Source organism: Saccostrea echinata, unplaced genomic scaffold (assembly GCF_033153115.1).
Source record: "Saccostrea echinata isolate AGI-Se365-2 ecotype Australia unplaced genomic scaffold, CSIRO_AGI_Sech_v1 ptg000002l, whole genome shotgun sequence".
NCBI lineage: Eukaryota > Metazoa > Mollusca > Bivalvia > Ostreida > Ostreidae > Saccostrea > Saccostrea echinata.
In genome coordinates this window covers 29578192-29593455 of record NW_026889751.1, presented here as the reverse complement: position 1 = coordinate 29593455, position 15264 = coordinate 29578192, and the positions used below count along the sequence as shown (strand labels likewise).

The window sequence follows — 15264 nt, the reverse complement described above, 5'->3', positions numbered from 1 at the left end:
AAGCACAGCTTCCTGTAGTGTCTTAGGCCTGGTACTCATTCTGCCACACGAAAATCTTCGGACTGTCCACATTTGTCCAAAAATGACTTGATGGCGTTTTCTTCAACTATGTCAGGGTTTTCTGGATAAGCCCTCCTGTAAAGGTCTTCAATAGCTTGTCCAAAATCCCTCAAGGACTCTCCATGTTGTCGCTTCCTTCGTTTCGCATCTTTTTATACCGTTCCTTGAAAGACGAATGTCTATCTTTTGTTTAAATTGTTCATAATCATTTTGAATGCGACGGGTATCCTATACGCGTAAAGTTCTCTCTGTTTGACCCCGCAGTGTACATGTACTCAACGGCACTCGACGAGACTTTTCTGGTCCCCATGAGTTCATCTCAGCAATATTTTTAAAATATTGATTAAAGTCATTCCAAATATTATGGTTTGATCCAGAAAAGTTCCTCCTAAATATATACTAGTATTCATTTATCCGTGAGCCCATCTCATCCCAAGTCATTTTTATTGGACTGCTGGAGTAATTGCATCAGTTCTAAGTTATGCCCTATACCAAGAGAAGAGACTTGACCCACATTAGAGGCATTAATAGGCCTCAACTGCTCAACTACGTTAGGATCCTGATAGGTACCCCCTGTGCTATTAGATGCTTTGCCAACAAAATAGCCAAGGTTTGATCTTGATCCCTGATAAATTTCTTTTACCAGGTCATTAGCTTCAGAGTGTACTCTCCCATATTTCCATGATACTGTTATTATTAAAAACAGTATACTCGCCGCAGAATGTTGCTCATGCTCAGGAAAATAGGTCCATGATATATACATTAAACAATACACAATCAACGCAAAAAGAGACCAGAGGGATTCTATTAATCTAGTGTAGCACTTCAATAATTTCACAGGATCCTGCTGCTGTCACCAATTGTAACGCAACTGAGAATCACGTCGGTTATGCTTGTATCCAACTCTGCAAGTCACAAATTTATGATGTGGATCCTGTGCTAACAGTAACACAGGACTTTGAGACCTTTATAGATCAATAAGAACAAGACTATGGCTTTGCTCGTGGACTGCCCAATATAGTTAGGCTCCTATTAGGCGTTGGGAACCAAGTAATAGTACCTCCTACCACCTAACATAATTAGGCTACCATAAGGCATTGGGTACCAAGTAGGGCCTCCTATTGCCACACATTATAAGGCCTCACCCTAAAATAATTATTAGGACATCATCAGGCCACCTGGTGATACACAGTAATTAGACCACTGAACATTAACTGGCAAGATTGGAAATATCATAGACCTAAAGCATCATATTTCTAATGTTGGAAGTTTTCTATACATCCCGCTGAGGGCGCTGCGAAACATATTTTCCCGCCACAAAAAGTCGGCGATCCCTTTGCTTTTTGTCTATGAAAATATGCAGCTTACGACTCAGGCCTCTAAGTTACCTCTAATATTTAAGCGCCAGCTAGCTCCTAATCCAAAAGTATTAGTCGCCATTGCAAAGTTTTTGTCGCCAGGCAAATTTTTCTTAGGCGCCAATTTAAAAATCTGATATTAGTCAATATATGGAAACATGGCCATTGCTAACTTTTAAACTTCTTTTCTGCTCGTTAGATATGAAATGTTGAAAATATTTATAGTTCAGTAATTTGACGATCCCCAAGTCAATTTAAAATGGTCGCCAATTTGGCGACTTACAGAGAAATTTTAGGCGCCAATCAAAATTTTAGGCGCCATTGCGACTAAATTAGTCGCCAATTAGAGCCCTGTTACCGTGTGCGTCATTTCCATCCATTTCCGTTTACATTATTTGTCTTCTGCATGGATAAATCAGCGTAGCTGAGATGGATTGAAAATGAATTTTAAACTAGAATTTCAATCCGATGTTTTCTCAGACGTCCGTGTCGAATTGTAACCGCCCATTTCACTGTCTATCACCAAATTTATTTTTGTAGATGGGAATGACGTAAGCTGCATATTTCCAATCACCATACGTATAAATGTCGATTACTCAAACCTAATTTAAAGGAATAAAACGAATCAAAAAGACATGTAGAGAAATTAGGCATTCCACAGGCTTTGGCGATTCTCTGTAACCACTTAAACTTCTTTGCCACGCATGGTCACCGATTTTGATGAAACTTTGCCCATTATTACAACTTGACACCAGAAACATATATCAAATAAAATTCCGTTGCTATGTGTCTTGGGTGCCATGGTAACAGCCAGAAAAATTGAAAAAATTGAGATTTTCAGCTACTTTGAATCTTCATTAAGCCTTAACAAAGACTAAGAAAAAACAAACAAACCATTCTTACAAAAACATGACACCTTGTTGCCACTTATGCTATAAAGAAACTATTTAGAATTTATCTCTAAGTAAGTAGTAACCATGGATACGTTTGGAATACATTTTAAATGCTGAAAAATGCTTAAAAACGCTAAATATTCACTAAGGATAGGTGTTACATGATCAAACTCAATCAACAACCTAAGAAAAAACAATAAAAATATTTGACCTTAAGTATTTAGGTATTGGCAATATTATTCTAAGAATAACTTTCATGGTTGCCATGGTAATGTGGTGTAACCATGCAAAATCTGTTGCTAAGATTGGGTTACTGCTATTATCTTGAGGAAAAACAATAAAATTCATGACTGGCACATATACATCCTTAGGACCTTGCAACACCCACAACATAAGAAAATTGGGATTAATTGTTACTTTGCAGTGTAACCATGGAAACAACGTACTAGTTATTTAAAGTGATATTTTTTTGCTGCCTTGGGAATTTATTAACCTTTTAACCAAGAAACATATTATTTGACTCACCTTGAATAGTACTTATCTGGTAGAACTAAAATTGAATATCATTTATTGATAAAGTTTGTTGAAAAATACAACACTGTTGCTATGGTAACCAAGAAGGGAAAATGTTCGATTTTGTTAATTTTATATCAATATTAAACTCTATGTGCCAGCTTTTTGCATCCATTTAGAGATTGGGTGGCAGTCAAAATTGAAAGTCAGGTTAGTTGTTCATAATTACCAATCATAAAAGTTTTGGGAATCTACATATAAAGGTACGTATCCAAGGAAACAGAATACTTTTCAGATTTTTATGCATATTTTTTCGGCTTATTTCCATAGCAACGCTCTATTTAAAGAATTGAATTTCATTTTTTGAAATGTGAGAATTAGGGTCACATGAACATCTTTAAAAATTGATCATTAGTTATATAGAAATATGCTTTTTAAAAAAATAGGATTAGATTTAATCACTAAGAGAGTAAATTTAAAATCCCTTCTTGGTATTAAAACCATGGCAACCATTGCCAACCTATAAGAAATATCATATTTCTTCCATGGTATATGTTACAAGGATCTTTTGTCTATTATTTGCTTGTATTTCAACCTATGATTTTTTTTAATTCTTTAGTGTATGATGTTATAAAATTAAATGAGCAAAATTATTACTTTTGAATACTTTGTTTCCATAGTAACGTATGTAATAGTTGATTTACCAAACATGTTTATCATGCATTTAAGACATCAGGCCTTCAACTTTCAGAAACAATCATTACCACTTGTTTGCTTTGCTGCAAACGTTAACTGTGGGACTCTGAACATGTTGAAAAATGCCATTTTTTAAAATTTAGGACATGTTGCCATGGTAACCATGTCACGTAGCAACCAATTTCTGCCTGATTTGAGTCTACGGTATCAAAGACTTTTATCATAGAGAGTTTGGAGAAATTCTGAGACTATGCGTGCCACAGCTTCTATATAAAAGTTAAAGTCGTTACAGAGAATGGCTCTTAATCTTTAGTGATCACCCAAGTAGAACAGGCAATACCTGTACTTAATTGTTATTGCCTTGGGTAAGTTATGAAGGTCATGGTCTTTGGTCTGATGTATTTATTGTTTTCATTGGTTTGGATTTTGTAAGATTGCATTTTATTGGTTTAATATTTTTTCCCTCCAAAAGTTGCTGTTTCAATGTATGTTCTGGTCATTCTTTGTCCAGTATTCGCCCAGAGAGGGTTAATTTACTTAGTATTCATATTTATCTGAGTTCTGACACTGACAGAGACAATACTTCTCGCTATTTAGTTTTATGCCCTGGACATACTGTGAGCCATATAGACACTATAATGAATGGAAGATGCTCAATTTATGAAAAACGTGATGACTTCAACTTTTCAATCGTCAACTTCCCTCAATTATGGTAGAACCTATGTCGGAAAAGTCTTTGTCACAAGATTTTCAAACTTTTCAAAATGATAAATTAGCTCTCGCTTATCAATCAGTTAAAAATATATGGTATGTTTCTTCGTTATTAAATGTAGTGCAGTCTGTGCAACTTGGAAGGATAATTTTACACAGCGACTACATATTTTCAGCCATTTTTAGGGGTACTGGTCATAAGGAGAATATAATAAATCACTAAAATACTTCTTCAAACATCGTCGTTTATAGACTTTATTAACTGAACCAAATTTAGCAATATTATTCAAGAATAAATTCTTTTTCATTCAATTGACATAAAAGATTAAGTCCACATTTCAACGAATATAGGCAAATGTGCTCAATATTTTTTGAGTCAATTTACCACCTAAATTTGTAAATATTTTTCTAAAGTCTTTGTCAGAATGTTTTCAATCTTTAATATGATGAAGAACACACCCAAATAATTACAAAAAGTGATTAAAATATATACCTTTCCCCGCAAACGAATGAGAACACTCTATTTATCCATACTTCTTTTGTTGACCTTTTTGCACTTACACAGGATTTAATTATTAAATTACTGTTTTGGGGTTACGTTCAGATTTACAATGTGAATATTTATCAAAAAATGTATTTTTTTTATTTAAAAAGATAATATTTTCAGGAAACATTATTATTATACACCAACCATTATGAATAATTAACAAATAATTATGAAAGGGAATGCACGTCATTTCATGATAGACATTACAAAATTTACACACAATTTTTAATAGATCTTTGACTCAGACACTTTTCATCAAGATATTGTACTATTTAAATTTCTTAGGATTTTTGACTTCCTTCAAAATAGTTGCATGTCATTCACATTATCACAGTTGTGTAACTTCATTACATGAGACGTTCTTGAAGAAAGTACGGGAAAAAGTAACATTAAACTAATTATGACGTCATAATGGATCTAGCACCAAAAAAGACAGTCTAAACTAATTTTCTCAGTATGACGTCATACGACGTAGGTTCTACGTTATGTAGCAAAATACCCTTATCACCTGCATATGAGATTTATGTCTCTCAGTTGATTCGATACGCAAGAGCATGCTCTACGTATGAACAATTTCTAAAACGAGGCAAGCTATTGACAAATAAGTTGATGAAACAAGGATATCAACAGTCTCGTTTGAAGTCATTATTTCGCAGGTTTTATGGTCGAACTGTCTGAACTGTCTACGGATTTTCCCCTTTTTTCGATCATGACAAGGAGCACACGGCGGGTGTGACCAGTCGGCAGGGGATGCTCACTCCTCCATGGCACCTGATCCCACCTCTAAATATTGAGGTCTGTACGCTCTGCTCCAAATTTGTATCGTTTCATTGGACTGTTCGTTATCATCATATTTCATTTTTTCATATATATATATATTATGACAATTATGAAATAGTAAAGTATGTGTGGACATTATAGTAGTTAATGGATAAGTTTTGTTGTATTAGTATTTTATTTTTAAAATGTAATGTAATATTGAAAGGGATAATTGATCATGTGTAATTCATATACAGCGTTACCTCCCTTTATGCAGCGTATCTCTGTTAACTGCAGATTGTAAAATTTTACTATATCAATACAGATTATATTAGATTATTTAATGCTATGTATCATTTGTTATTATAATTTTTCAGGGCATTTTCAATTTCATCATTCATGATTTGTTCGGCTCTGAAAGAATCTAGCTGTGCATACACTTGCTGGAAACTCCTCTATCTTTTCCAGATATGGGGATATTCAGCATATCTTTTTCTATCAGTTTATTTTGTTTTATTATATAATTATGAAACTTTTTAAATGACCCTTTAACTTCCTTGGCTTTCCTGCATAAGGGAAGAGGAATAGAATTCTGAAAAGGGAGGGGGTGGAAAGAAATAAGCAGCTGGCAAGAAAATAAACAATCTTTCCATCCATCCCCTTTCCAACGAAATAAAGTGTTTTGGAGTTTGGACAATTGTTAGCTTTTTTTGGCTCTTCAAACTTTTTTTCTGAGTGGTGGAGAAATAAACAATCAGTTTAATTATGATCATCAAGCTAGGAAATTGAAAAATCGGTCCTTCACTGGTATGAAAAATTGCCCCCTGCATCAGAATTAAATGGCCATCCCTTAAATTTTATGTTTTTTCTTCAGAGAGAACTTAGCAAAACATTTAACTTTGCCTACTACATTGGTTGCAAATTGTTGCACATACCAGGAAGTTAGTTGGTGTGAAGAGACTCGGAACAAATACTTCTAGGTAGCGAACGGATGGGAAACCCAAACTTTTTCCGTGGAAAAAAAAATTGATAGGCCTACAATCTTTGTGACGTGTAATCAGGATATTAAGGATGTCTACGGTATTAATTTATTTATTAACTGTTTAACAGACTTTTAAAACTTAGTTTTAATTATAGAGAATGTTGTCAATGGCAGAAACGTGTCATGAGTTTGTTCAAATGAACCGAATTTACTCTGGTCTCAGTTACACCCTAGTTTAAAGATAACAGGAACCTATATACTAACCTAGTATATAAGTCCCTGAACATAGGTTGTATTATTTTACTGAATTGTTATTTATTTACTGTTAGGCCACAGTATGAAGGTTTGTTTATTATACGGTTATGTCTTTTATGTCAACATTTCAGAATGGATTTGAGGAGTGTCATTTATTTGATCCACAAATCCTACATGATCTGGAGTTTGAGGATCAGAAATGTGCCAGCTACAAGCCGGAAATCAACCTGACAGATCCTGGGGAGGGGCTAAAAATAAGGCCCCTGTGTATCTCAGACTTCGACAAAGGTTAAATTAGACTCAATTTTAGTTACCATGTGCAGTTACTCCACACTACTCATTATTTTTGTCCCCCTTTCTAAAGGAGGAGGGTACATTAAATCTCATTCATCTGTCTGTCCATCTGTCTGTATAGCTGTCATTTTAACTTTATCCATTAAACTTTGAGATGAGAGAAGATGAGGCTTTCATATATTGCACCGTGAGTCCGTGACAAGACTTTTCTGAATGTTTTAATTATGATTTTGACCTCTTGACCATTAATTTGACATGTGCATAAGCTGTGAATGCACTATGATTTTGACCTCATGACCTTGAAGTTTGACCTACTTTTTATAAAACATTAACCTAGCTAACTTTTGTACCAGAAGAGACAGGCCGGCTTTCATATTTTTTTTTCTCATGTGCTTTAGCAACTGACAATTTAGACCTTTCTGAATAAACTCTGATTTTTTACCTCATGACCTAGACCTCAAAGTTTGCAATATTGTGTAAAAATCAGGCAAGTCTTCATTATTGAGCTAGGTGTACATGTATGTAATTCATTGGCTTATTGTGGAGATACTCACAGTCCTCAGAATACACCAAAAATATAGTTTTATATATGTACTTGAAAAATAAAAAGAAATATTTTTAGTATGTTGAACATACAAAAGATAACTTAATATTACAATATGCCATATATCATTCATTCCAATCAAGAGGACTCCACAAGCGGGGAACCACAATTCTCTGAATTTGCTTGAGTATCAATTGATCTACATGTTTCTGTCTTCTTTCTTTCACCCTCCCATGGTTTGATGATAATTTACAAGTCACTGTTTGATTTCTCCAGGTTACCTGTCTCTCCTCACACACCTTACAAAAGTTGGTGATATTTCCCGTGAACAGTTTGAAGGTAATCCACATAAGTAAAGTACACATGTTCTGAAATACATCTTGTACTGTTCTTGAAATTAATTGAGTTAATTATCAAGGAAAACACTGGATCAGGTTATAGTTACATGTAATTCTTACACTTGTAAGGCATAATGGATGTCTGATAGATATGAAATTTCAGAGCGATTCCAGTTAATGAAGTCCCAGCCAAACCTGTACTATACTGTGGTTGTAGAGGACACATTCACCCACCAAGTAGTTGGATCTGCCACTCTAGTGAAGGAAATGCACTTTATACGTCAGTGTGCTTCTGTACGTACATGTAATAGAAATATCCTTAAAAAAGCTTTTTTTTAAAGTTCAAAATGTCAGATATTTCTTTAAACAAAGGGTCTTTGAATGAATATGATTGAATGATTCATTTAATTATGTCTCGTATACCATTTTTTATGATATTTCGAAAATTTCACCAATAATTTCCTTCCCACATTGCAGAGAGGCAGAATAGAAGATGTGGTTGTGAATAGTTCATATCAAGGAAAACAATTGGGCAAGCTGTAAGTTATAACAGTTAAAGTGTTTTGATAAGAAATAATGATAGATTCTTACCAGTATTTCTGACTGGCACAGTAAAACATGGTTATAGCAAACTATCAAAGACAGATGAAATTTTGTTATAACCCTACTCCTTATATCCAATAGAGGATATTCAATGTTTTGTAGTTGGGATATGGAATTTATTTCACGAGTAGGATAGGATTTTTTGATATTGCATGAGTGCGAAGCACAAGTGAAAGTATAAAAAATTCTTCTCACAAGTGAAATAAATTCCATATCCAACTACAAAACATTGAATTTTCTGTTTATTACATTTTCTTTGATTTTCCCTTTGACTCTGTCTTTTCTTAACACAGTGTCATAGGCTGTGGCGTCATAGTTGAGCGGTTGATATGTCATAGCTTTGTGAGATGTGAGATTGAACACATTGTAATATAGATTTTAGCAACATATTTGGGAAGAAATTTTGGTCTCTATCAAGATGGTTTTGTTATTATCTCTATCTCATAACAGGCCAGAAATTATTTTTTACTTACTTTAATTGATATCCTTTCACAATGTGACAGAATATCACTTTGTATCCTTTCACACTGTGACAGATTGTCACCTTTATTCAATAAATAAATCACAGTATTTCACAGTTGAAAATGTAATAAATCATTATAAGCTCCCTTAAGCCAAAGTTTTTGAATCGTTTTTGCTTTTGAAGATACTAATTTGTGCATTTATCGGTCTATAAGTGTATATGCAGTATATGTATAAAGATTTACTTCCCATCTTCCTTACAGATTGGTAGATGTTTTAACACTACTTAGTAAGAAGGTGGGCTGTTATAAGGTGTCTCTGGAGTGCCTTGACAAAATGGTCCCATTTTATTCCAAATTCGGATACGCCAAGGAAGAAGGACAGAACTACATGTGTCGGCGATACATTCCTAAATAGGTCAAAGGTCAGGGTGAGGAGGAAACTGACATGGGACTCTTTTGTAGAATCTCTTTAATAATATATTGTCTAGATCTCTTCTTCAGATCTGCTATTATGTTATGTAGATGACTGTGATAATGATTTTATTTATTCACTGGGAAAAAATATACAGGAGAACTGATTTATTTTGTTTCTATCGTTAGCATTGTTGCATAATAATCAAGGCCAAAAACTCTCTTTTTTCTGTGTACTGGTAAATTATGTACTGTTATGTTTTACTATTGCTGGCAATGGTAATTGCAAGGTACCAGTGCATCTACCTACATGTACATTATGTATCTGTATTGTGTGAATGTAAAACATGAAATATTGCATAATTCAGTCTCGTTATTCTCCTCCAGTGACTTCTGTATGAAATCCTGTTTTAGTGTAAACATTACCGGGTATATGTAAATTTAAGACCAAGATTTGAAATTAGATACATTGTTTTTAGTTTACAGAGGTTTATGGCATTTATTGATGGCATATATTTATAGCATTGCATGTTGGCTGCTTAAGGTGGGATTATTTTTTGTTTTTATTTTTGTTCATTTAATGTGCAAGATTATAATTATTTTAAAATGTTTTCATGTTTTATCATCTACAAATTGTCACAATTTTTTTCCGTAGTATGAAAGTGATGTTAACTGTTGCCATAACAGTTGTTATTTATCTTCTCATACTTTGCCATGGAAGTCATTGTCTTGCATTATATGGTATATTAGGCATCCACCTGCACGTCTCACTTCTGTAAAACCCTCTAACCATGTTTTTGAGGGCGCATGAAGTACTTATATGACATTTTAATTCACGTTGATGATGATGTTGATATTTTTGGGAGGCTTGTGAATTTCAATACATGTACAATGTTGAGTTTAGCATTTTGGCCAATCGAATGTTATTTTCAGCTCTGTCTGGTACGTGTATATATCTGTTTCTTACTTGTAGACCAAAGCATTTCTTACATTTGTACCATAGAATTACTGTAAACCAAATGTTATTCTCAACATTTTTTTGGTGATTTTTTTCAGTTTGAAATCCCTCTGTGACTATTAATTTTCACATATAAATGGTTTGTGGCAAGAACTATTAATTTGCAAGTTAAAAAAAAAAATTCTAGAAAGCAGGGATTTCTAATATGAATGAAGAAAAGATGGTTTACAGTATTATATATTTCTTGGGGGTTTCAATTTATGTGGGTATTTCTTACCCATAGATTTATAACAATGAAAACTGAATATAGGTGACATTTCTTATTAAGAGACTTTCACCCACAAAATTACATCCCAAAGAACCTAGAGGTATTGGCAATCCTCACAAATAAACCCCTTATTTCCCCATTATCTGGCAGTTGTGTGTTCAGGTTCTTTGACAATCCTAAGATTCTCGGATCGGAGATTCCTTCCAGAGTATACTATGTAGATATTTATATGTTATTATATACAATATTGATTTTGTTTAATTACAATGTACCCCAAATTTGTGTGATTTATCAGGCATAAACTTAGATATAATTATTTATATATATAATGATTATGAATGGATGAATAATTGTATATCTTCACATGTATTATTGTGTAACATTTAATAACTTTCTGATCTATTCTAATACACAGTACATGTAATACTGTAAACCAACTTTTATTCGCGACGACTTTATTTGGCGATTTACCGGGGATAAACTTGTTCGCCACGATTAATTTTCGCGATCAAGCCTTTTTTTGATCTGTTGTTAATAGAAAGAGAGACTTTAAGGACCGGTTCACGGCGAGAAATATTCGCGATGACGAGGCTCTCGCGAACCTTGCAAAAATTTCTCGCAGGCGAATAAAAGTTGGTTTACAGTATCATGAAAGATTTTTAGATTAAGTGTCATAGAAATATTTTTTATGTCTATTGAGATAGAATTAAGGGGCAATAATACCTTTGGTTGTGTGTGTATTTTTATTATGTGTATTCAGGTCACAACCTCTGTTCCAATCAACAAAATGAATTTTTTTTTGGTGAGGTCAACACTTTTTTTGCTACAACTTGATGATTCACAAAGAGATTTTGTTGGATGAACAATCTGGATACATATCAGTATTGTTGTTGTTGTGAATTTAAGAATATTTTAATATAAACATTTTAGGTCAGATCTGCCTGAAGAAAACTAAAGATTTTTATCGTCTTCCATACCTACTTGTAGTTTTTATTGCATACAGGGCATTTAGAAGGCTTATTGGTGGTGTTAAACATTTTTGGTTATCGTATCTTTCACAGTAAAGATTTTGATGTATTGCTTTTAAATCATGGGTACTAAAATTAGTTTTAGGACAGCATTATCAATTCCAGCAATCCACTTGTAATTTGTGTGTGGCCTTTTTCATGAGACAGTTGCATTGTGTATTTATTATCAAAATCACTTTAAAATGATACATATACATGTACTTTATTAAAATATATTGAGATTTCTTTGTGCCATACATATGGTTATGGGCAAGTAGTTCATTTTTTTCTTTTTTGTAAATCAATAATATCCTTATATATATAATTATATATAAAGAAACCTCTAAATACTTGCTTTTCCTGAAATTTTATTTGATTGGCAAATCGAAGATAGGAGAAATAAAGTAGTGTTTTTTTAATCACCAGAATCACAAATATTCCACAAATGCAAAACAAAATACATACTTGGAGATTAATGCATGTGAAGTATTATGATGTGAACATTTTTCTGACAAGGCAAAGGAATTTAAGTATACAAGTACATGTATATACTTTAGAATAGATTCTGCTCTTCTTTCATTTGCTCAAAAGAATAAAAAATCTAAAGAGTATTTGGTGGTTATACAAGCACATAGAAGGGGAAATAAATCCAGCATTCGTTGCATGTTATGATTTTCTTGTTTTTACCAATGTTTGTATGTTGTCCTGTATTGAATATCAACGTATAATGGTGGAAAATATTCTAATGGTCCACATTAGAATCCTTTGGTCTTCTCAGTAGATTGTAACATACAAGTTTAGTGATCTGTACGAGTTGATTAAGGATATAATCCTAATTGTGTAAATAATTGAATAATCTAACATTTTAATTTAGCTGACATGAAGCAAATATGCTTTTCTGAGTGAAAAGTGTACATCAGCTGTTGCATGTCATCTGTATACTTTTAACATATTCAACTTCTTCTCCCAAAACTCGGAAGCAATTTCAACTAAATGCATCTTTAGAAGGCATTTCAAGTTTATTTAAAAGAAGAGCCACAACCTCTTGAAAAAGGAGATACACACTGTATTAAATTAGGAAAAGTGAAAATTTGATGGTGTTCGTTATAAAACTTGCTTTAAAAAAAACTGCACCAGAAAGACAACTTGTGAAATATCTTCCTTAACGAGGGTTGATTTAAATTTATTCAAATTGTGGCCCCTAGGGATAGAGTGGGGCCACAGTGGGAGGTCAAATTTTAACAGAAATATCAAATGAAACTCGATAAATATATGATTTTTAAGGACAACAGGGCGTAAACCAGTAATTATTGATATGCAAGCATTACGTTGGAATGTCTTGCAATTGACTAAAAATGTACATCATCAGTGCAATATAAAATACTGCAGAAATGAATATTATATATTTTATTTACTTTTTCAATAACATGATTTTCATTAAAAAATTTTCAAAATACAATTCACTGTTAATGAATGTCATGCAAGTCATTATAAAGTAATGCCACAGCACATATCACATCCATAAATATAGTCTACCCTAGAAACAAATTGGGTTAAAATTTCACACACAAGAAACAACATTTTTTTTTATCAGTAGACATTAGTGACATAGTCCTCTACTTGATACAGTTCATAGGCGTGAGCCTCCTTGTGATTTTCATCCCTGAGGAGAGCTATATAATCTATTTCTAGGTGGAAAGGTCCATCAACATTGTCCATGAGATTTATACAGAAGAATCCCACTTCATTGACATCCATAGGGGATTGTTTATCCTGTACAGTTCCCTTGTGGCTTAGGTAAAACTTGCTGAATGGAATCTGAAAGTTAAAAAAAACAGGACTGGTATAAAAATATACTAATCTGCTGAAGTGCTGTTTGCATCATTTAATGTTTTGCTGCTATGAACTTGAAAGGGAGTTGAGGGTAGACAAATATGCATAAATTGTAAAATATAAATGAGCTATTTAAAGTGAAAATATTAGAGTACATTTAAATCTTTCAAAAAGAGACAGTCATGAGTGACTTTTTAGAACTGTGTTAGACATGGCAAGACATTGGGAGGTACCTTAACACAGCAAGACAAAGCATTGGGAGGTACCTTAACAATTTGCCAGTATGGACCTCCACGAGTAAACATGGGATAATGGTACTGGTCATTGGCAGTCAGTCCCATCGTAAAGTCAACCACACCGGTCCTCTTATAATTTGTCTGTAAGCCGAGACCATATGCACGTCCATCACCTCTCATACGTATCACAATATGTGTGAAATCTGACCAGTCATAGTTCATACGCAGTGTCTACAATTATAGAGGATAAATACGTATTATAAACTATTATAATTTATTATAAAAATCACTTAACGAAATAACTGTTTGTTTTTCCTTTTCAAACTTTTACTTTTAGATATCATATATTACCATGATTACAGTAACATGTCAAGCATGTTGGTGATAAAAGATTTCATTAAAACTATGTAACTGGTTGACAACATCACAAAAATACTGTACCTGACTTACAATGTGGATATTATGAATACTGTACCTGGCTTACAGGACTTCTGAGTTGGCAGTAACCAGCCCTAGTTTGTTCTCCATCTTTTGGCACTTCTGTACACAAATTTCCATAAAATAGGGCCCTCTTGTTTCTACTCAGAGCCAGATATGCTCGACTGAAGCCCTGCTTATTATCAGAGTCTGTTGTCACAATCCAATCATTTAATTTATCCTCACTGTCGAATTTCCAGAAGTAATCATATTCACCATGAAACACTAGGAGTTTATTTCTACATGAAAGAGTTTCTTCGATTGACCTGTCTATTTTCCTAAGTGATCTAGGAATATTGTCCTTAAGCCACTTAACTCTTTCAGCTTCTGTCTTTCCCCGGAACTGAGGTCTACCTTGAAAATCTACAGAAATTGTTCTTCTAGCTGTCCTTTCGGCAGATACAACAGAGAGAAGATTAACAAAATCTTCCTTGCACAGTTGACAGAAGGAACGTCTTAGAAACATGTTTTATTTCTCTATATCATACCTGTATAAATATATAGATGTACAGATTACACATGACATACATTTTCCCAAATCTATTGTTGGTGTCAATAACAAAAACTTTAATTTTACTGTATAGCTAGACTGAGTGAATTGAGGCATTTCCCTTTTCAAAAGTAGTACTAGTAGTAAGTATTTTCCCAAATTAAAAAAAAAATGTCTTTTTTTAAATAAGCATGAAAGGAGACAATGAATGAAGTTATCACTTAATATGACAAACTTGAAAGTGTAGACTATAGTGTCTGTCTACAAGGTAGTGTAATCTTAAAAAAAAAAGAAAAAAGAAAGAAATATTTCATTTGAATGCAAGAACAATCTTTTCTTTTTTCTGCACTGAAGTAGGTGTGGACATCTTATTCATTGCAGGACGTCACTTATCTTACAAGGAAGTACGACAGCTGATAAACTGTTACATACCCAAGCACCTCAGGGCCAAGGGACGATGTCACATTTCTAACATCCGAATGTCCTCTGTATGTCAGGATCCCGAACCCGAGTCTATACCGTTTTCCTTAAAAAAAAAAATCATTGTTTAAGAAGAACGTACCATAC

General features: G+C 33.5%; 2 protein-coding genes across 3 annotated transcripts; one reads left to right on the top strand and one right to left on the bottom strand.

Moving 5' to 3' along the window:
- The first annotated feature begins 6443 nt into the window (after positions 1-6443).
- Positions 6444-12318, top strand: LOC133176869 (glucosamine 6-phosphate N-acetyltransferase-like). 2 transcript variants are annotated; one of them, XM_061311934.1, is made up of 6 exons: positions 6444-6617; positions 6906-7062; positions 7889-7951; positions 8114-8244; positions 8428-8489; positions 9279-12318. In XM_061311934.1, the coding sequence occupies exons 1-6, from the start codon at positions 6609-6611 to the stop codon at positions 9430-9432; spliced, it is 576 nt and encodes a 191-aa protein (XP_061167918.1). In that variant the 5' UTR covers positions 6444-6608; the 3' UTR covers positions 9433-12318. The 2 variants fall into 2 exon arrangements, with proteins under 2 accessions (XP_061167918.1, XP_061167911.1); XM_061311927.1 differs by lacking the exon at positions 6444-6617 and having other exon boundaries at positions 6891-7062.
- A 735-nt stretch (positions 12319-13053) lies between these two features.
- On the bottom strand, positions 13054-15224 carry LOC133176795 (complex I intermediate-associated protein 30, mitochondrial-like). Its single transcript, XM_061311868.1, has 4 exons — positions 15130-15224; positions 14206-14695; positions 13761-13961; positions 13054-13479 (listed from the first exon to the last, which is right to left on the bottom strand). The coding sequence occupies exons 2-4, from the start codon at positions 14671-14673 to the stop codon at positions 13252-13254; spliced, it is 897 nt and encodes a 298-aa protein (XP_061167852.1). The 5' UTR covers positions 14674-14695; positions 15130-15224; the 3' UTR covers positions 13054-13251.
- Positions 15225-15264: the final 40 nt, after the last annotated feature.